This window comes from Cornus florida, unplaced genomic scaffold (genome assembly GCF_030987335.1).
Source record: "Cornus florida cultivar Cherokee Brave unplaced genomic scaffold, ASM3098733v1 CherokeeBrave_3.0.0_Hap2_Chr08, whole genome shotgun sequence".
Taxonomy (NCBI): Eukaryota; Viridiplantae; Streptophyta; class Magnoliopsida; order Cornales; family Cornaceae; genus Cornus; species Cornus florida.
This window is the reverse complement of record NW_026775578.1, coordinates 85,116,156-85,139,187: the sequence shown is the minus strand read 5'-3', so window position 1 is coordinate 85,139,187 and position 23,032 is coordinate 85,116,156. Positions and strand designations below refer to the sequence as shown.

General features: G+C 36.2%; 3 protein-coding genes across 3 annotated transcripts; all 3 read left to right on the top strand.

The window, feature by feature from the left end:
- Nucleotides 1-1,752: 1,752 nt before the first annotated feature.
- On the top strand, nt 1,753-6,875 carry LOC132270551 (uncharacterized). The gene is made up of 5 exons (XM_059771730.1): nt 1,753-1,815; nt 1,914-2,001; nt 2,092-2,222; nt 3,748-6,496; nt 6,547-6,875. Exons 1-5 carry the CDS (start codon nt 1,753-1,755, stop codon nt 6,873-6,875), a joined length of 3,360 nt encoding a protein of 1,119 aa, XP_059627713.1.
- Nucleotides 6,876-10,635: 3,760 nt separating this feature from the next.
- On the top strand, nt 10,636-16,151 carry LOC132268244 (G-type lectin S-receptor-like serine/threonine-protein kinase At5g24080). Its single transcript, XM_059769068.1, has 5 exons — nt 10,636-10,973; nt 12,879-14,245; nt 14,352-14,532; nt 14,998-15,451; nt 15,520-16,151. The coding sequence occupies exons 1-5, from the start codon at nt 10,720-10,722 to the stop codon at nt 15,856-15,858; spliced, it is 2,595 nt and encodes an 864-aa protein (XP_059625051.1). The 5' UTR covers nt 10,636-10,719; the 3' UTR covers nt 15,859-16,151.
- On the top strand, nt 16,124-16,690 carry LOC132270550 (receptor-like protein EIX2). The gene has a single exon (XM_059771729.1). It carries the CDS (start codon nt 16,124-16,126, stop codon nt 16,688-16,690), a length of 567 nt encoding a protein of 188 aa, XP_059627712.1.
- Nucleotides 16,691-23,032: the final 6,342 nt, after the last annotated feature.

The window sequence follows — 23,032 nt, the reverse complement described above, 5'->3', positions numbered from 1 at the left end:
GAATAAATCACTACATCAATGATGTGCTCATTGAGTCAATGAGCCAACTCTTCACTTGATGATTTTCGGTTATCCATAACTATAATTTCGGATCTCCAGGTGCAGGTTTTGTCGCTTCTCCGGTGAGATACACAGCTTTGTTACAAGCACCAATCCGCATCTCCATGAGTTGAGGCCATAATGAGTAATTAGTCTCATCCAGTATAATTCCAGTTGGAAATGCATAATTGTCTTGGTGGACTATGATTTGCGGTGCTGAAGTCGGGGTTGGTACAGTAGTTGCACCTGAAGTAATTGCCATTTAAACTAACAATAGGAATAAAATTCGAAATACGATATTCGAAATACGGAATACGAAGAAGAAGAAAAAATTCTTAACTTGGCTCTGATGTCATGTTAAAAATATAAAAGAGAGAAACTGTGTATTGTATTGATATGATGATATGACATACACAGGGGTTTATATAGGTGACAAGATGTGTGGAGTGTAAGAAACCTAAACCCTATGTGGTCAACCTATATATGGTTAGAACATATTACACTAATAATATATTTTACAGTCAACTATCTTAATTATAACCATTAATTACCAAATCAATTTAGGAGAATTTACATAAATACATTAGAAAATACAGCTTATGCTGACAAAAACATTACACATCTAACCAGCCGTTTGATTAGTCAATTCCTTGTTTCTGGAGATTCCAGGTAACTCAAAAACGTAAAGATGGTTGTAGAAGGTTTACATATAGTGATGAAATTCGAAAAATTGAGAATAAAAAACAAAACTGTTAGATGAATTTTGAAGAATCCAAGAAACCAAGATAAAAAGGAATGTTTACATAGGGCCGCGAACTAACAGTTTATGAGTGGCATATTGTGTTTTCTTATTGGGTTTGATTAAGAGCTCAAGTGGATTTCAGCCTATTCTTCCAATTTCTCTCTCTAAAGCCTCTCTCAGTCTCTAAGAAAATTAAACCCATGTTGATGTAACAACTTTCTTTCTCTATAATTCAAGCAAACCAAGTATTTATTTATAGATTTCGTCCTCTCGTTTCCGTAGGGGTTTTCTTTCTCTCTTTCCTATGAGTGTTCTTTTTCCTCTTTTATGTCAGTTGAGGCTTTTTCTTTTTTTTTCTTTTCTCTAATTGTTCTCTTTTCTTTGTCTCCTTGTTCTTTCTCTATTTATAGATCACTAACTACTCCATCAGCTGGGAGGATTTACTCTCACCGAAGATGAAGACATCACCATTACTATTATTGCCGAAGACCTTATAGAAGGCATTAAATAGTGCAAACACAGCCTTATAGGAAAATTGCTGAAAGAGACCGGTGTTAATATGGGGGGTCTACGAGATACCCTTGGAAAATTATGGGTCTGTTTATCTCTTAAAGTCCTGAAACTCTAAGAAAATATCTACCAATTCTTATTTCAAGAGGAGACAGTCTGACAACGGGTTCTTCTTACCAGGCCATGGTATTTCGAAAATCGCCTTCTCATCCTAATTTCCTAGCGCCCAAATTTAGTCATTTCAAATGATCTTTTCAAAACAGTGGACTTTTGGGTCCATCCATCCAACCTCTTTTTGGAAGGCATAAATGAATGTGTTAGTAGAAAGATTGTGGCCTCTTTCCTCCAGACCCATGAAGTAGAAATCAGAGAGAATGTGAAAGGTGGCGGACGATTCTTACGACTCCGGGTCACGGTGGACATCACATGACCTTTGCGACGAGGTCTCCGGATGATATTTAATGGCGAACCCAGGTGGATTTCGTTCCAATACAAACGGTTGTCCATTTTTTGCTATCTATGTGGTTGCTTGGGGCCTACAGTGAAATAATGCAAGCTGCCAGTAACCCATCACCTCCCCTTTGGCCCATATCTTAGGTATGACTGTCCTTCTGGTATACAGATACCTCTGGAAGTTCCTCAATCCTCTCCTTCTCAGCCTCTGATTTTTGAGTTGAGTTGCCCGGCCATCAGTGACTCCAAAAGCACCGGTGAACAATCTTTATCTTGTCATGACGTCGACCATGACGAAGGTTTTACTTTGCTTTTTGTCTTTCAACTGACTACGTTAGTCTTTCCAGTCACATCAACCGTCCACTTACCACCACAAGATCTTGCACCTGGATACGCTTCCTCGAGTAGTGTTTCAACTTCTCACTTAACGGTTCCTGATAGCGGGCAATGGGCTACTGTTGAGGCCCAATATCCAATTGTACCTCAGTGGGCGTCTCAGCTTTTTCCCCTAACTCAATGGGCCGAGGGCCTTGTCCAAGCCCAACTTAATCTAATGGATTTTGTTGGCTTATTTCACCCCATGAGATCTATTATCCTCCAAAGTTTTGACCTAGGTGTATGTGCTTCCCCACCCTAGTCTATTTTCGAGGCCAAAGCCTATGACAGTTTGGTGAATTCTCCTCTTGACATTCTTGTTGAGCCGCAAATTTCTATACCATCCTCTACCTCGATGCCCTCGCAATAGTTGAGTCATCTCTTTTCTTCAAAAGGGTTTTCAGTCCAAAGTTACTGGAAGCGAAAGGCTCATCCTGCCTCTACTTTGTCAAAACCTATTTCTGGTTTCTCGCATGCTAAATGCAAACTTGACAGTGTATACACGACTTCAACTCCTGATTTTTTCGTTGGAAAAAATCTTTCTCTGCTTTGGAGGAGGTTACTTCTGATGATGTGGGCGTGCATTTGTTAGATGAGTCTATTGGTGTTCGGGTGGAGGCGACTAGCCCCAATTGGTCCCAAAGGTCTCCATGAAGATTATGGTGTGGAATTGTAAGGGTGTGGGGAAACCCCTAACAATTTCCCAGTTGAGGAGGTTTATTCACCTCCATTCTCCACATATTTTTTGTCTTTTGGAAACTAAGAATCAAAATGAAAAAATCGACCATATCCGCCATTTGTTGGGTAACTATGAAGTGTTTATTATTTCTCCGCGTCGTACAGCGGGAAGCCTTGCCCTTTTCTATGTTGGAGACCTGAATATTACAGTGGCTGATTTTATCGATTTTCAAGTATAGTGTGTGATCGATGCTGGTCCTTCTGCTGGGTCTTAGGCTTTCACGGCAGTTTATGCTTCTTGTGATGATCGAATAAGAGCTAGTCAATGGCGGTACCTTCAAAACATTCAATCTCGCCTTTGTTCCTGGTGGTTGCTAATTGGGGACTTTAACGCTATGCTTCACCCGCATGAAAAGAGGGGAGGTTCTTTTTCACAGGCAGGCATGGACCCTTAAAGATTTTTGGCAATTTTTGACCAATTTTAATCTCTCGGATATAGGTTTCAAAGGCTTTCCCTATACTTGGTGTAATAATAGGAATCCACCTCATACTATTTAGACTCGCATCGATCGAGGTTTGTGCTCTCAAGACTGGCTGCGAGCTTACCCTCATTATTCTTTGATGCATCTCCAAGTTTCTGGATCTGATCATGCGGCCTTGCTTCTGATTCAAATACAAAAGCTCCCAGAGGATCACGTTAGTTCAAGTTTGATGCTCGTTGGTTGAAGTACCCAGACTGCTCTACTATTATTACAGACTCATGGGATTTACCAGTCCAAGGATCCACGTTATTTCGTCTCAAAGAAAAAATCAAGCACTGTAAGGCAAACCTTAAGTCTTGGAACCATGGGTGTAAGCTAAACTCTCAGAAAACAATTCACAATTTACAGGATCAGCTAGCTACTCTGAAATCTAATTACAGTTAGTATAATCGGTCCACCATCTTTTAGCTCAAAAAGGAGTTGGCTAAAGCTTGGGGCAATGAGGAAATATTTTGGAAGCAGAAGTCGAGACTCTCTTGGTTAAATCTTGGGGATAAAAACACAGCATTCTTCCATCGAAAAACGATGATCAGACGTCGGAAGAATGAGATTTCTGGTATTGAAGATGATCAAGGTATTTGGCATGATGTTGCTAATGTTATGCGGGGCACTGCAGAACAGTACTTTCGAAGCTTGTTCACGTCTGAATCCTTGAACCCAATTTCAGATTTTTGGAGTCTTGTCCCGAACCTCATTTCGGATGAGATGAATGGTGATTTGCTTCGGCGTGGGACTGAAGCAGAATTAAAATTACCATTATCTACTATGGGTCCTTTTAAGGATCCAAGGCCAGACGGCTTCACTCCTTTATTCTTCCAAAATAATTGGGCGGTTGTAAAGGACGACCTTCTGAATGGTTTTAATTCCTTTCTTGATTCTGGGCACATGCTTTGGAGCATTAATCATAACAATCTTGTGCTTATTCCGAAAGTAAAGCATCCAACGAGAATGTCTCACTTCCGGCCAATCAGCCTTTGTAATGTCATCTACAGAATCTTCTCAAAAATCCTGGCAAATCGTCTTCGGCCGCTCATGAATATCCTTGTGTCTAACCACCAGCCAGCTTTTGTGCCCAACCAACTCATTCATGAAAATATTCTTCTTGTGCATGAGTTCATGCATTACCTTAAATCTAAGTCAAGTGGCAAACGAGGTTTCCTCGCTTTCAAGCTCGATATGGAAAAAGCATATAATCAGATCGAATGGAGCTTCCTTGAAGGTATGCGAAAAGGTTTCAGTTTCCACTCCAAATGGGTTTCAGTGATTATGTCCTGTGTTACTTCTGTTTCTTTCTCTATTACTATTAATGCGGTTTCTGGTAGCTGTTTTCAACCTTCCCGGGATCTCCGACAAGGAGATCCCTTGTCTCCATTTCTTTTTCTTTTATGCGTAGAAGGTTTGAGCTTCTTATTGAAACAAGCTGAATGCAATCACTCTATCCATGGAGTTAAAATTGGTCCGTCGGTCCCATCAGTTAGCCACATGCTCTTTGCGGATGATTTTATCCTTTTTTGTCGAGCTGAAGACCCTGAAGTTTCAAATCTCATGGGCATTCTGGATCTATACTCTGCTCTTTCTGGACAGAGGGTGAATTTTTCAAAGTCAGGAGTCTTTTTCAGTAAAAATACTGACCCAAGTTTTTGCCTCTCCTTGAGCCGAATCCTGAGAATAGAACCTTCGAATTGGGTAAATAAATACTTAGGTCTCCCATCGCTTATACATCGGTCCAAAGCTGAGGCGTTCAAATTCTTGAAGGAGAGAATTGAAGCAAAGGTTCGAACGATGAAAGGTGATATGCTCTCTAGGGCTGGCAGAAAAACAATGCTTAAATCCTTTATGGCTGCTCTACCTACCTACACTCTTCAATGTTATAAGATCCCTTCTTCTGTAGCAAAGGCAATCACTAGTAAATTCCGTGTGTTTTGGTGGTCAGGAAAAGCTGATGGGAATCCTATTAATTGGTTAATATGGAACTCTTTATGTGGGGGCTTGGGATTTAGAGACTTGGAAGATTTCAACTTGGCTCTTTTGTCTAAGTTTGGGTGTAGGATGGAGATGGGTTCAGACTTTAACGACCAGTCTTTGTTCTTTACAGTTTTCAAGCAAAAATATTTTCGTGATAAATCCTTCCTGGAGTCGCGATGCCCGGCTAATGCTTCTTGGGGTTGGCGTAGCATTTCAGCTTCTAAAAACCTTATTAAAAAAGGTATTTCATGGGTTGTGGGAGATGGCTCTTCAATCTGCATACGGGAAGACAATTGGTTGCTGGATCCCGGGAAGCCTTTTATTTCATCTCCATCGCTTAATCCCTCTTTTCAGATGGTCGAAGAGCTCATTGATCATAATACTCGATCTTGGAATAGTGCTTTGATCCATCAGCTCTTCAACTTCAGAGATTCAAATCTTATTCTTCAGATTCCTCTTGGCCTATCTAGTGGATCCTATTGCCGTGTTTGGTCTCCCTCTTCGGATGGAAAATTTTCTGTCAGGTCGGCTTATAGATTGGCCCGGTCGCTTCGCGAGTTAGATTGCTCTTGTATTCCATCATATAGTCACTCTCAAATGCGGTTATCCCTTTGGCAGTCCATTTGGAAGATTCAGGCCACACGAAAAATTCTTTGCTTCCTTTGGCAATGCTATCACGAGCGTATTCCAGACCTTACTAAGCTCCAGTCTAGACGCATTTCAGTGGATAACACTTGTTTCAAGTGTGGCCTGCATGATGAATCTATTGGACATTCAATTTTTTCCTGCCCCTTCTCACGAGTGGTTTGGAAAGCATTACCGTTAAGGGTCGAATTCTGCGATGCCGAAAATGGGTCTTGGCCTCAAATTTGGTCTTCTCTTTTATCCGTTTGGTCTCAAAGTCCTTTATTCAAAGATTTTTGCAGTTTGGGGGCGTCCATTTGCTGGAATATTTGGAAGGCGAGAAATGCCCTCCTTTTCAAAAAATCTGGCATTGAAGTTTTGGAGGTGGTAACTAAGGCCGTTTCAGATTTTCATGAATTTTCTGAGATCGTGGCTCAACACGCTTTGTTTGCTTTGCCTCGGGTGGAGGCTCCTCCTCCTCCCTCTCGCTGGTTTCCCCCAACTGTGGGTAGAGTAAAGCTGAATTTTGATGCGTCTTTCTCTGTTGGTTGCCAGGAATGTGGTGGTGGTATCATTCCTAGAGGGCCTCTATTTTTTTGTAGTTTGTTTGTTCGGCAGAGATGGCTGAGGCTCTAATCCTTCGTCGATGCCTCGCTCTTATCCGAGACTGGGGCTATTCTAATGTGGACGTGGAAGGAGACTGTTTGTCAATCATGACTTTATCTCCTCTTTCTTCAGCTCTTTCATCTATGATTGATTTTATCAAACTTCTGATGATTTCTTTTATGGGATGCAATCTAATTTGGTCCCCTCATTCATGTAATAACGTGGCGCATGCTATTAGTCGATTCTCCCTTCGACATCGCTCGACAGAGCTGTGTTGGGATGTTTGGCCGAAATGGCTGCTAGATGTTTGTTATAGGGATTTTTCACCTCTTCCTCCTTGAGGTGGTTGGTGTTTTTACGGTCCTGCTTTGTATCTCTTTGCCTTGTTAAAAAAAAAAAAAAAAAAAAAAAAAAAAGGTATTTATTTATAAGAAAACAAATTCAATAACATGAAGCCCTTGAAGAAGCAAGAACATTAAGGGCCAAATATAAACCTACTGAATTACGTTAGGATTAAAAATTAAAAATTAAAATTAAAAATACAAATCTGCACTATATTACAAAACTGGTGAGAGAAAAATTGAGAGGGAACGCGCGATTTTGTAAAAGAGAGGAGAGAAAACTTTGAATCTGATTTTAGTACTTGAGGTGAGAGAGAGAAAATTGACAGCCCAAAAATTATTAGATGGTCTTAGACCATTAAAATTTGGTGGAGTAATTCAATTCAGATTACTGGATTGAAAAAATGGCTCCACATAAGTGTATTATTATATTTTAAAAAATATGAATAATGGTCTCGATTGAATTGGTCTACTCAAGTGTCAAATGGTTCAAGCTTATCTATTAATTTCTTATCCCATAGGCTGATGTGGAAAGTATTATAGGAAAACCTTAACATGTCTACTTCATAAATAAAGTGGCGGGTAGTGGACTAATAAAAATTCCAACCAGCTAAAATTTATAATTTTTATGTTGTGAATTCATAAATGGGGTTTGCTTTGGATATCTTTCTGTTGGAGAAGATATTAGACGTGTCTCATGCGTTGGGTACATTACAACCATTCGTATTATACACATGTAAACTCATAAATGGGGTTTGCTTTCGATATCTTTCTGTTGGAGAAGATATTAGATGTGTTTCGTGCACTGGGTACATTACAACTGTTCGTATTGTACACATACAAACTCATGCATATTCGTTCGTGTTGTGCACATACTCACGTGCGCACAACATGAATAGTTATGATGTGCCGGTGCACCGAGCACAAGCACTGTCTCTCTCCTTGTAGTTGAGTTTTCATTAAGTGGCTTAAATCTAATACTAATAATGAATGCTAAAATTGATCAATATATTATTAAACATTATTTTCCTTTTGTCGCTTGCTGAATTCTATGATTAGAGGAGACAGAAGATTGAAGATTTCCATGCAGTGATGTCAAATGGTTGACATTTGTTTGAGACTAGCAATGACGAGCCAAGCTCTATCAATGTGCTTTAAATTTTTGGTCCCCAAATTTCATAATCAAGTACTCAAATTTCTACAGGTGATTTACTACGCTAAGCCTGGTCCTTCCACCGTGACCATATATATATATATATATATATATATATATATATATATATATATGGCCTTATAAGACTTTAATATGTTGAAAATGGTTGTAAATAATAAGCTCTGACTTTTTATTTTCAATAATTGCAAAAAAATATCAATGCAATTGTTTCTTATAATTTCTGAAAGTGAATGATTGGATTTAGATATCTGATATAGTTGTGATGCAAAAAAATGTAAAAGGCGAAAATGATCTTTGTTCCTCAATCCAAATTGGTTGAATTTATGCCCCCACTCGCCACTGGTCCTCTATATGGATAACAAGATGGCAAAGGAAATCCAATGTCGTGTGTGTGTGTTTGTGTGTGTGTGTATATATATATATATATATATATATATATATATATTATACTGCAATTATTGGTGGCTTTGAAACACTTAATATTTATATGTTCTGCATAATTGCACCCTAATCCACATTATTCAACTTCTTGGATGAATCATTTTATATCATTTTCAAAGTGATTTTTGAACACAAATCATGTTGTGAATTTGTTCTTAAACCTTTTTCTTACAGCAATTTTTTTTTTGACATCTGAACATTGTTGAAAATAATAAAATAAATATAATAAATTCCCCACCGCAACTTGAAAGTGGTTGGACACATAAAACAAGGGTTGAAATAAAAATCATTCTCAAAATGCAAAGATTTACATTTTGTTCTATTTTTTTTTTTTTTGGGTTAAAAGTTGGATAATCATTATGAGAAATAACATTAATTGTATTCAACGATAAGAAATAATCAAAATAGTAGAAAATTGAATGACAAAACGAACAAAATACGTTCTCTAAAGTTATGGAGAAGAGTGGTAAAAAAAAAAAAAAAACCCTTGAAATTTGTGTATACTTTTAACATAGAGTTCAGCTTCCATATCTACAATGTGAAAGATTACTTTTTAAAATGGTTATATTTTTTACTAGACATAAACATTCTAGTAAAGTTAATAATTTTTTTCAAAAAAATATATTTGTTAACAAAAATGTAGTCTGTTCAGGGTACATTTTGAGAGGTTGTATCCATGATTTACATATACGTACTTTTTCAAATTTAAACACAAACATATTTCAAAAGCTATATAATCATTTAAAATTAATTTTAATTTATATTTTATATATTTTTTTCATATTTTGTATGAAATGCGAACTGGTGTGCAGCATTATTGAATATGATTTTTAATACTTCTTTTTTTTTTTTTGACAGTTTTCATTGACAATTTATATATGGTACCATATTATGCCGCACTGAACTACTGTAATAGTTCATATGTGTAAGCAAACACAACCGTTCCTAAACATGAATAATTGGATATCGTTCGAAGTCTAATGGAGGTGATCTTGTTCATTAATCCAAGTTGGTTGAATTTACTTCTCATAGCTTCTCAATGTAATAAAACTAAATCATTTACCTAAGAAAAAAAAAGTTATCAAACAAAATACCCATATATCTATGTCCATATTCCTATATAGTGTGTGTGCTTATATATATATATATATATATATATATATATGCACACACACTATATAGGAATATGGACATAGAGAGAGAGGGAGAGGAGGTGCGGTGGGACTTGTGGCATCGTATCAATACTTTGTGGTTGATTGCTTTATATTTTCTTTTTTTCTTTTTTATTATAATTAAAAAAATTCAAGTCCAACTCGAGTTTGATATCTTGAATTCCAAGCAATGAAATCAAAACTTATGTTCTGAGGCATGAGCTCAAATCAAATCATCAATTGAATCTTGTTACTTGTGAAAGTAACCTTAGTTCAACTTATTCGTTTAAAAAATATATACTTGAACTCCAACTCCACCTTAAACCATTGATTAAGATAAATTATAAATTATAATATTCATAAATTCCAAATTTGAATTCATACCCTCATTTCGAGTTTTTTCTTCTTCCAAACCTCTCATATAACTTTTTGATAAATTATTAACTTGAGTTTGAAATAATGTTCGAGGCTCAATTTATTTAGTAACTAAATTTTCAGAAAAAAAAAAAAAAAAAAAAAAAAAAAAAAAAAAAAAAAAAAACTTATTAAATAACTAGACAGACATGAATAATTCATAAATCAAGTAATAAAACTGTAATTGTTATTCGATTGTATTGTAGATCAACAACAATATTAGTTTTTTAATGTTTTCAAAAGTGACTCAAAATGATTATAATACAAGCTTTTACTCATCAGGTATGAATATGAGACTTGAGAACAATGATAAGTATGTACTCTCGCATGCAGTTCAAGCTCGTTTATTATGAGGCTTAGGCCTCGTTTGGACACAGACCCATTGAAGCCCACAAAGGAATTGACACGTGGCACTATATCCAATATTCTCTCAGAGCCAACCACTCTATGGGGATTTAAATTTTCAACTTATAGCTCAACTACCACGGTACACGTGTTATATATATATATATATATGATATGATCTTCAGTTTTTCTTCCCCACACACAACCCATACTGTCTATCAGTCTCTCTCATAAATAAGCCCATAAAGAAAGCTTCTCTGGCTAACACAATATAGGTCTTGGTTGGTTTACTAAGCTCACGTAAAAACACACACACACAATGGCTTCTTGTTCTTCTTCTTCTTGGGGTTTATTGTTCTTGATTATGGCTGAGCTCGTCGGTTTCGTGTCTGGTCGAATCGGGTTGGGTTCAAGATTGTTAGCCCGTGATCATGAGGACCAAGCATGGGTTTCTGAAAATGGAACGTTTGCATTCGGGTTTACGCCTTATACGGATTCAAGAGATCAATTTTGGTTGGCAATTTGGTTTGCACAACTTCCTGGAGATAGAACTATAGTTTGGTCAGCTGACATGTAAGTTCATTAAACGTTACTATGTTTTCCTTTACAAACTTGAAAATTTAATTGGTTCATGTATTAAATAATTATATATGAGCATAATTCTATTTTCTTTTTTGAGTGGTTGGTTTTTTTTTTTTTTATGCATTGAGAATTCTTATTAGTGCACCATTTTTTTGGGTAAAGATTGTAATAACGGCAGTACAATGCATGAACATGATTGAATATTAATGATATATCACCACCTACTTTGGTTTTTTGTGATATACTTAGCTGGGCTTCATTTGTATAAAGATAATATTTAGCTGCTCAACCCTCATGTATTTCAATAACAATATACCATATCAGTTTTAATAACCAAATAATCCACGTTCTCTGTATTATCTCAGATTAACCATTGAATAACTTTTTTATTAAAGTTGATGTGGAATGTAGTTATTGAAACACATGAGGGGTGAGTAAGGTGAAGCTACTCACCGGTGAGTAGCTAAGCATTATCCTTTATATAATAGGGTTTTGAAATGAATAAGCATTATCCTTTATATAATAGGGTTTTGAAATGAATAAATTCTTGTATGATTATTTTAGTAGTATAACTTCAATTTAAATATAATATTCAACTTACAACTCTTTATTTTAAGTATATTTATTTATCCACTTACTTATCTTATCCAAAAAAAAAAAATTATTTGTTCAAATAGAACATGAAGTCTTGTAATTTGGTAAGTTACTCGTCTAAGCTCTATTGTCATTACATGGTGTATATATAGTGAAAAACCTTTAATTATTAAGTTTCTTTAATTTAAATTTATTATATTTACTTTGGCAAGAAATGGATGATACATTCACTTTGGCTTCATGGGATTTGAATCGCTCAAACGTTTTATTTTATAAGCCGAGAAAGTACAATTAAATTAACTTGCATGAAATATACATATATATATATATATATATATGGGATTTGAATCTCCCAACTTTTTACTTTATAAATTAAGAAAGTGCAATTAAATTAACTTTCATGAAAAAAAAAATAGTATATATTATTTCGAGGTAGAGTTTAGTACACTATCAAACATCATCTTTACCAAGACCTCTCGTACTCTCATATGAAAAAAAAAAAAAAAAAAAAAAAAAAAAAAAAAAAAGTTGAAATTCTGGTTGGAAGTTGGAGCAATACAAGATGTGTGTATCTTATGGTCTTACTATCTTACCCATAAAAAAAAATAATAACAATTCCACCGTCGCAACCATTTCACACACAGCCACTACACAAAAGTCAAACCATATATCTACACACTACACCTAATAAATGATGATTGTATGTCTTTTTTGCTTCTTTTTTTTTGGGATTATTTGATCGACCTTATTAGATATATATTTAAGAAGGTGAGTACCAGTATTGAATTTATTTTTTTTAATTTTTTTTTTATTGTTTACTATTAATGTAGTTGAAAATTTCTGTTTCAAGTTTAAATTACTTTTTTAAAAAATTTGCCTTAAACAGTGCAATTTATTGTACAGCATGACCCGCTTATAATTAACTGAGGGTCTTAATCCTTATTATTATTAATAATTTTTTCTTCCGTTAAATTAGGAACAATCGAATATCTTGTAACTTATCCTAATGATAATGCTTTCAAGTACTCTCAATTGAACTTTGAACCTGGCTAAAATAAATAAATTCAACTTGCAACCAAAAACTCAAATTTCTCTAGTGCTAATTTGTTATATATTAGAAAGTATATGAGAAAATCTATAGATAATTAGATGGTTACTGGTTTTTGACTTGAAAGAAAAGCACAAACCATTTCTCCATCTCTAGTCTTTACAAAAGCATTTGCAGGTATATGCATATACCTACCATCCCAAAGTCAAAATGACTTAGCCAACCATTTCATTTTCTCTCAATCATCTGAATAGAAACTCTCCGGTCACCAAAGATGCAATCCTGGAGCTCGACGCCACCGGAAACCTCCTCGTCGTCGATGGAGCCACCACTGCCTGGACCTCAAACACCTCCGGTGCAGACGTCGACACGGCCACCATGTCAGAAAACGGCAACTTCATACTCCACACCACCAACCAACGCATTGCATGGCAAAGCTTTTCACACCCATCTGACACACTCCTACCTGGCCAACCCTTAACGGTCTCACTGGAGCTGACATCAACAAAGTCACCATCACATGGTGGTTACTACACGCTAAAAATGTTACAACAGCCCACTTCACTAAGCCTTGCACTGTCCTACAACCTGCCGGAATCTGACGACAGCTCGCCGGAATCTTACACCAACTACTCGTACTGGTCCGGACCGGACATTTCCAACGTGACAGGCGAAGTGGTCGCGGTCCTGGATGAAGCAGGGAGCTTTGGGATAGTGTATGGCTCGTCCTCAGATGGTGCAGTGTATGTGTACAAAAATGATAATGACTATGTTGGACTACCATCAGCTGCAAACCAGTCTATGATCAAACCATCAGTTTTTCGACGATTAATTCTCGAGACAAATGGAAATCTACGGTTGTATAGATGGGACAATGATGTTAATGGTTCGCGCCAATGGGTGCCGGAATGGGCTGCAGTGTCGAACCCTTGTGACATTGCTGGTATTTGTGGGAATGGGATATGTAACTTGGACAGAAGCAAGACAAATGCTACTTGTACATGCCTGCCGGGGACTTTTGAGGCCGGGAACGATGCCCGGTGCTCAGGGAATTCATGGTTGGCCGGAAAATGTGACGCCCAACATCGGAATTCGACATCTCAGTTCAAGATTGCCACAGTGCAACTAACCAATTACTACTACACTGAATCATCAGTGATAGCAAATTACAGTGACATAACAAGTGTTTCGAAGTGTGGTGATGCGTGTTTGTCAGATTGTGAGTGTGTGGCCTCTGTTTATGGGCTTGATGATGAGAAGACTTATTGTTGGATTCTGAAGAGCTTGGAGTTTGGTGGATTCGAAGACACGGGCTCGACGTTGTTTGTGAAGGTTGAGTCCAATGTTTCATTGACACCAGAAGCGAACAACACAAGAAGGTCTGGGGATTCTTCGGACGGGTCAGGAAGTAGCCGAGAGAAAGTTTTGGTGCTTCCCATTGTTTTGAGCATGACTGTTCTTGTTGCGCTTCTGTGTTGCTTATTGTATATCAGTGTTCATAGAAGGAGATCATTAAAGAGGGCTCTTGAAAGCTCATTGATTGTGGCTGGCGCTCCAATGAATTTCAGTTTCCGCGATTTACAATGCAGGACTAATAATTTTTCCCACTTGCTTGGAACAGGTAAATGTATACTATATAGTGTATACTATGTTGATCTAGTCAAAAACAGAGCAGTTCAAAACAGAGGACATTGTTAGATTTTCAAGTAATGTTGGGTGTTTTGCAGGTGGATTTGGAAGTGTATACAAAGGAAGCTTAGGAGATGGGACTTTGGTGGCTGTGAAGAAGCTTGATAGGGTTTTGCCTCATGGGGAGAAGGAATTTATAACAGAAGTGAACACTATTGGCTCCATGCATCACATGAACTTGGTTCGTTTATGTGGGTACTGCTCGGAAGGGTCACAAAGGTATGCAATTTTTTTTATTTTTTTTATTTTTTTCCTCGAAAGTTTAAGCAAACGTACACTCACTCACAATATATATTGCCTATAACACGGCTTGAACACTCAACCTCCAAAGTTAAATGAGACTTATTTTGAGATATCAATATAACTAGAATTTAATCCCACTGATTTTGTAATTCTTTCTGAAAATGTTATCCTTGAAAGGCTTATTCTTGTTTCTGAGTTCAATGAAATTGTCATTTGATGGTTTCCTGCAAAGAATGTGGTTATGTTAAGAACTTTTCATGTCATTTCAAATTTTCATAGGCAATGCAATGTCAAATGTGAGCTTGTGATCATTAAATTGAGCTATATATATTGGATATTTAAGATGTGATCGAAATTAACTTTTTCTTACTGTAAGAACACGAAAACTCGAATTTTGATTAGTGTATTTTGAAGTTTCTTAAAATATGATATTTTTGACAGGCTTCTAGTTTATGAGTTCATGAAAAATGGATCCTTGGACAAATGGATTTTCCCTTCGCATGGTTGCCGAGACAGACTTCTAGATTGGTCAACTCGCTTCCACATAGCTATTGGTACTGCACAAGGGATTGCCTATTTTCATGAGCAATGCCGGGACAGAATCATACACTGCGACATCAAGCCGGAAAATATTCTGTTGGACGAGAACTTCTGTCCAAAAGTATCGGATTTTGGACTAGCTAAGTTGATGGGAAGAGAACACTCACATGTTGTCACTATGATCAGAGGAACCAGAGGTTACTTGGCTCCCGAGTGGGTTAGCAATCGTCCTATAACTGTAAAAGCCGATTGTTACAGTTACGGAATGCTTCTCTTAGAGATTGTTGGTGGCCGGAGAAACCTTGACATGTCATTTGATGCAGAGGACTTCTTCTTTCCCGGATGGGCTTTTAAGGTACTTTCGAAGCCATAGCTTAATTTTTGAAATTGAATGCTTTGAACATATGAGTTACGATTTTGCAGGAGTTGACAAATGGGACACCGATAAAAGTTGCTGACAGACGATTAGGAGGAGCAGTTGAAGAAGAAGAGCTGGTGAGAGCTTTGAAAACCGCGCTTTGGTGCATCCAAGATGAGGTTTACATGAGGCCTTCAATGGGGGATGTGGTGAAGATGTTGGAAGGATCAGTTGACATCAATGAACCACCAATGCCACAGACAGTTTTGGAACTAATTGAAGAGGGCTTGGATCATGTATACATAGCCATGAAAAGAGAGTTGAATCAGTCCAGCTCTTTCACCATCAATACTCATCCCTCGTCTCGCGCTACATGTAGCTATTCCACAATGTCACCTAGATGATCAAACTTCATAGTAACATGGGGATACAATTTTGTTGGAATTTTGTAATTGTGGCGATTTATATATTATTTTGGTGCTGCAAACTAAGAAATGGTCAATGCTGTTGTGACCATTTATATATTATTTTCATCAAAAGTATTAAACATTTTTCAGGACTTTTTTTGGGGGGATTTTCTGTTCTTGTACAAGTCCTCGGCTAACTGCCTAAAAGTGGAAGTGATGAGAACCAGTGTTAACACTTAGAATAGTTATGCCTCTAGCAACTATGTGTGCAATGCATTGGTGCAATGGAAAGGACGAGAGTTTGAGTATAAAAATACTCTGGTACTTGTTAGAAGCATTGATCTTTCTAGCAATAAAAATCTCCAAGTCTTGCAGAGCTTGTTTCTTTGAACTTATCATGAGAAATAATGTGACAGGAAATATTATTCAACAAATTGGTCAATTGAAAATTTTAGATGCTCTCGACTTGTCAAGAAACCATCTTGCTGGTGGAATTCCTATGGGCCTTGCTCGGTTAAATTATATCAGTGTCTTGGACTTGTCAAGTAATGACTTGTCTGGTAAAATTCCGTCAAGTACTCAACTGCAGAGTTTTGATGCCTCAGCATTTGCAGGGAATCCCAAACGTTGTGGGTTTCCACTTCCAAATAAGTGCCTAGGAGACGAGACAAATCTGGATCCTTCCATTACCAATTGCTGCAAGGACGATAGCATTGAAGACAATTTTATGACGCGAGAATTTTATATCAGCATGGTGGTGGATTTGGTGGAGTTCTTGCCACTTTGCTTCTTAAACGCTCATGGGAATATGCCTATTTCAAGTTCTTGAACATAAAAGATTGGCTCTGTGTGAATACAGTAGTGAATATAGCCAGATTACAAAGAAGGCTCCAAAGCTGATTGGTAAGTATATTTTTTATTTTCCTTATTTTATTAATTTTTAGTTGGTTTTACAGAAATGTCAAGGGAACTCTTTTAGATTTTACTTTGGATCAGAAAGTGCATAATTTGGTCAAGTTGTGCTTTTCTTTAGTTGTTTAATATTCTTTTGTATAAAAATACTCACACCATTTGAATTCATTTTCGTATTGGTGTAACATTCAGTACTTAAAAGTTTGCTCTATATCACTTCAAGCCTACTAGCGGCATGCCACTCCCCCGAATACACACAAAAGTTCCCTGTTTTTTAATGAAGTAATAGGCTAATCAATTTTGCTTAAACTGATTGCTAACATTGTTCTACATGTTCTTTTTTTTCTTTATCTTCTTTTTGGAAGCAGCTAAACCATAGGCATGATCTATTGTTCCTCTCAAGTCTTAACCACCAGTTCCTACCAAACAAAGTGGATTTCGAATACCTGTTGCATGTAGCTTCTCTCTTTAGAGTACAATTTTATAGAAGCTCGCGATGTGTAATCTGTTATGGAACTAATTAGTTCGCCTTAAAGGAATGTATGCCATGTTTTATTTTGGACTGTTTGTATGGTGACCAGTAGTACTGTTGTAGCATGCCGGCAATAAAATATACGGATCTTACATAGTTTTACTGCCAATGTGCTGGTAATTTCTTATATACTACATTAAGTGATGAATTATTGACCATGATTATGCACAAGGCCGATTTCCCATATTGTTAAGTTGTTTAATATTCCAAAGGTTAATCAAAACTCACACAAGCATACATTCTTTTTACTAGGGTTTGAACAAGTATATAATTAAAAACTAAAAACAAAAAGTATTTCTACAGTCCACCTGATAAAAGGACAATAAAACCAAAATTATCAACCAAGAAAATGTCATTGATTGTGAAGACCTTAACTTCAGATTGTTCCTACCTTAAATTTGGTGGAAATATAATCCAGAAGACTACGAAATGATTGAAGAGATATATTATTAATGCTAAAATATAATAGGTTTAAGTCATACATTGAAGCTGGAAACCAAATGTTTACACATAATTGCATAGGCACCAATGAAAGTTTCCAATGGAGCTGTTGAAGAAGAAGAGTTCACGAGTGCCCTGCAGACTGCCTTTGGTGAAGATCTTCGAAGGATCGGTTGATGTCAATGTACCAATAACGCCCCATCTGGCTTTGGAATTGTTCGAGGAAAGATCATGTATTCAAAGCTATGGGAGAGTTTAATCCATTCAGGTATTTCACAATCAATAGTCATATACAGTATCTCATGCTACCTGTAGTTATTTGACAATCTCAACTAGAGAATTAAGGTAACATGGAATAAAATTTTGCTGGGATTTTGTAATCATAATTTTTTGATGCTGAAAATTACTGCCTTAAGAATTGGTCAATGTTGTTCTAACCATATATATATATATATATATATATATATATATATATATATCCTGATTTCATCAAACCTTCTTAGCAACTGATGTATTGCAGTTCCAAGGATGGGATAGAAGGTGGAAAAAACCAACATGCAGAAGATTGTATACACTAAATATAATGAGATTTCTGTAAATAGGCTAGGTACATAATTGATAGGAAGTGAAGAACCCCACTGTTTCCAATCATCTTCAAGATTTCTCCAATTTACAGCATCAATTAAGTGGTGTTATCAATTACCTAATGACAAAACATGACTTCTATATACACACACACACACAAACACGCACACACATAAATATGTCCATGTAAGGCATGAACAATTTATGCTTCCCATCAATATGGAGCTTGACAAGTTAAGCATCAATTATTTACAGGATCAATTTTTTTTTTTTTGAACTTTAAGCCCAGTTTTTATTAATTTACCTTTCCAATATAAATTTACTTTTTTTTTTTTTTTTTAACCTTTTCTATTCTATTCTAATCATTTCTATTTTTATATGTAGTCGGAGACAAGTTTTTTAGTTTTTTCAAAGTAGAAACAATACTAGTGTAACTTTTTAAAGTTGCATGAATGATTACGGATCAATATTATTATTAATAAAATTTGTTAAAATAAATTCAGTTATGTATTTATTTTATTTTCATTTTAATCCAGTTTCATTATTATTATTATTATTATGAAGTTCTAGTTCAGTTTAGCTTTGAAAGGTTAATTTATAATTTTATTTTAAATTATATATATATTTTTAAATTTCAAATTAGATTATATTTTTATTTTTATCTTGCCCCATTATACTAATGTGTGTGTGTGTGTGTGTATATATAGCTTTATGTTCATACAAATCCTAAAGTTAGCATAGACTTTATTATTAAAATTTAAAACAAAAACAAAAACAAAATCACAATGTTGGTACATGGATATGGTGATCATTTATTTATTTATTTATTATTATTATTATTGTAATAAAGAATCAACTCAAATGTTAATTATGGACTTTTGAATGATTTACAAATCCCGAATATTGCATGTGCAATCATTCACAAACCATACATATCATTTAACCTTCATTATTTTTATATCTTGTAAAAATCGAACCCAAAACTTTTTTTTTTTGGTTACAACATGGACTATTTTAAGAGGTATTTTTTGACAATCAATAAAGAGTAGAATTACCCTATATAAATCATAATTAAGTGGAACATTGAAGACATTGTAATGTCTGTGTATATACGTACATATGTGGATATAATTGTGTGTGTGTGGTGTAATTAAAAAAAAAAAAATAGAAAAAGAAAAAATACAGTGGGACCCACACCCCATTTAAGTGGATTGTGAGACCACATTTGGCCTCTGCTTCGTCACTCTCTCTGCCCTCTCTGTCTGCTCTCGGCTTCTCTTTCCATTTTTTTTTTCTTTTTTTTCCCTTCAAGCTTTCATTACTGATTTCTCCATAAAGGGTACCCGTTCTTTGGCATATCAATGTTTTTTAAATATTTTATTGTCCTGTATGAACGGCCGTTGTTCCCTTTTATAACTACTACTATGTTGGGTTTTGCAGACAATAGACCTGACAAAAGGATTGAAGAGTTGGGGATCAAAATGGTTAGACACTGTGGAGGTCTACCATTAGCTGTTGTTGTGCTTGGAGGTATTTTGGTAACCAAACATACAGAGGAGGAGTGGGAGAAGGTGCATAGGAATATTAATTCACACATAAGTAAGGGCACAAGTACTGTGCGGCAAGAAGACGGAGGAAAATATTATGAAAAGTATTTTCCGATTTTTAAGAGGTATTTTTTTGACAATCAATAAAGAATAGAATTACCCTATATAAATCATAATTAAGTGGAACATTGAAGACATTGTAATCTCTGTGTATATATGTACATGTGTGTATATAATTGTGTGTGTGTGTCTGGTGTAATTTAAAAAAAATAAAAATATATATATATAAAAAAGGAAGTAAAAGAAAAAAGTGGGACCCACACCCCATTTTAGTGGATTGTGAGACCACATTTGGTCTCTGCTTCCTCACTCTCTCTGCCGTCTCTGTCTGTTCTCGGCTTCTCTTTCTGTTTTTTTTTTCTTTTTTTTTCACTTCAAGCTTTCATTTCTGATTTTTCCCTCATCTCTTAATGTTTTTAAGTGTCATTTGAGGCAAAACGAACCCCACGACGAGCTCTACGCGGTTGTACCAACAATTTCAGTTTTGGTGCTCATTTGTGCATTCGAGTTTAGAGACCTACTTTCAAGGGTTTTGTTCAATTTAGAGGTAGGGACTCTTAATCCATGTTTTTCTTGCTCCATTGTAAATTATATCTCTCTTGTTGTGACAAGCATGTTTAATTTGGAAGTTAATTGTTTCAATGATTATATAAAATGATGTTTAGGAAAATTCATGATTATGAATATGAGTAGAAAAGCATGCTTAGAGATTATCTTGTTGTATTTAATGTGTTGATAATTCATTTGGAGATGTTGAACATGATGTATGCTTAATTTTGTGGTGTAAAATTATGTGTTGTCTTGTTATGTTTAATTTGTTGATAATTCATTTCAAGATGTTAAATATGATGTATGCTTAATTGTGTGGTGCTAAATGTCATAATATTGAAAGCATGGGACATATATACATGTACATACCATTGGGTTTGCATGAAATGGAAGAATTTGCTTGAAATAAAAAGGAAAATTTTGGGAAAAGAGTTTTTACGAAATGGTTTTATGAAAACTCGGTAGCCGCGGGGGTACCAAAGGGCCGAAATGTTAATATAGCCTAGAGGGGATTAGGGAATCGCCCTAGCGTGGTTGAGCTAGCTGGGTCCATAATGACGCCGCGGGGGTACCAAGGGTTAGGGACACTAGCCAATAATCCTCTCGTGCCACTGCGGGGTCACTAAAGGGTGGGTTGTATTAACAGTTTGAAAGTGATGGTTTTGAAATGTGAAAATAGGGAGCGATATCGGCATGCATTTGCATTCCATGGCATTGCATTGTTTCCAATTGAGTTTGGTTAAAATGTTGTATTATCCTGACATTGTATGATCCCCATTCCTTTTAATCTATTCTTTGTATGGATTCATAAGGACACAAGATGCGTGTCTTAAGTGCTACCTATTGAGCTTTATGTTCACCCTATTATTTAATAATTTTTTCAGGAAACGGGAAAGAAGTGGTGGATGACTTTCCACCACAGGCCTAATTTAGATTAGAAGACTTCTTTTTGCTATTTTTGTATTAAGTCCCATATTTTTGTAAAATCTTAGTTTGTTATATTTGGTATAGAGATTTGTGAACTCTTGTTATTGTAACTATATGTTGGGACTATAATTATGATAATTTGGATTAAACGGTATGTAAATGTTCCACCATGAGATGAGCTATGTCGAGGTATAATGAACAGATGGATAAGATGTTAGAGTATGTTAATTGTATTATGTGTTAGGATAGGTTGGAGGTGTTTTGAAAGGCCAGGGCCATTGCGTTTTTATTATTATTAGTATTATTATTATTATTATTTGAGCAGGTGGGTGTAGTACCCTTTTTAGGGAAGGTCATGCCAAAAATTTTTTTTTAAAAATGGTATCAGTTTAGGGTCGTTACAAATTTAGTATCAGAGCCTTGGTTCGAAAACCATTAGAACGGCAGGTAGGGCCTACATAGGGGTTGCATGGGAAGTCATTCGTATAGTTTATGTGATTAATTGGTAAAATATTTTGCTATGTACAAAAGCATGCTTAACTGTTTACTTGTTTACATGCTTACGTGCTTATATGCTTATATTAATGTGTGCATTGCCTAGTCTTGCATGCTAAGTGTTAGTATAGCATCCTTTTATGTTGAGATGTTCACGGTTAGAACTTAGTGTTATCGTTATTGAATCGTTTTATTTGTTTTTTTAGCACGATGTCACGGCGTGAGGAAACCAGGGAAGTTGGCCCTGAACCGACTAGGGGTGATGTTAGCGAGAGCTCCAGCTCCAATCTGGAGGAGCTAAATGATGAGGACATACTTCTTAGGGACTTGATTCCCCCGAGAGTTGTCCCCACAAGGAGGGATAATGTTGAAGCACCCGTAGAAGTGGGTGAAGGTTCTGTGGCACTGGAGTTGAACTGTTTGTTGCAAAATGCCGTGAGGGAAACGATTACTGCTCAGTTGCAGTCGGCACCACAACCTATAGTTTAAGTTGAGGAGACGCCAGCTCAGAAGTGTCTCAAGATCATTAAGGGGTTTTCCCAGTTGATGCCAGTTATGTTTGAAGGCAGTGCAGATCCAATGGTAGCAAATGACTACCTGGATCAAGTTGAGACTCAACTAATTTCAATGGATGTGACGGAGGATCATTTAAAGAGCATCCTAGCTACTTATAAGTTTGCTAAGGATGCCAAACTATGGTGGAAGTCAGTTACGAGCCGGTACAAGGTGGAGGAGATGAGTTGGGATAAGTTCAAGGAATTGTTTTATGAAAAGTATTTTCCAATTTCTAAAAGATGGGAGCTAAAGGACCAGTTTCATAACCATATCCAGGGCAATATGTCGGTGGCGGAATACGAGAACAAGTTTACTTCACTTTCTCGCTTTGCTCCAGAAATGGTGAGAGATGAAGTTGACAAGACTCGGAAGTTTGTTTCCGGTCTTAATGATCGAATGAGACCGTTGATCACAGCACAGTTCATTAAGGTTTATTCTGAAGCAGTGGAAATGGCTTTAATGCTGAAGGCTGACATTAAAGATAAGGATGCTAAAAGAGAGTAGTGGAAGCAAAAGAGGGGTGCAGGGCCATCTTCTGAAGGATCTTTTTGGAAAAAGGAATAGGGGC

Bases quoted from the DNA above. Each gene is read 5' to 3' on its own strand.
- LOC132270551 (XM_059771730.1), top strand. From the start codon at position 1,753: ATGGCGAACCCAGGTGGATTTCGTTCCAATACAAACGGTTGTCCATTT. The intron at 1,816-1,913 runs GTTGCTTGGGGC...TCTGGTATACAG, and splicing joins CATTTTTTGCTATCTATGTG to ATACCTCTGGAAGTTCCTCA. The intron at 6,497-6,546 runs GTATCATTCCTA...TTTGTTCGGCAG, and splicing joins TTGCCAGGAATGTGGTGGTG to AGATGGCTGAGGCTCTAATC.
- LOC132268244 (XM_059769068.1), top strand. From the start codon at position 10,720: ATGGCTTCTTGTTCTTCTTCTTCTTGGGGTTTATTGTTCTTGATTATG. The intron at 10,974-12,878 runs GTAAGTTCATTA...TCATCTGAATAG, and splicing joins ATAGTTTGGTCAGCTGACAT to AAACTCTCCGGTCACCAAAG. The intron at 14,246-14,351 runs GTAAATGTATAC...GGTGTTTTGCAG, and splicing joins TTCCCACTTGCTTGGAACAG to GTGGATTTGGAAGTGTATAC.
- LOC132270550 (XM_059771729.1), top strand. From the start codon at position 16,124: ATGTGTGCAATGCATTGGTGCAATGGAAAGGACGAGAGTTTGAGTATA.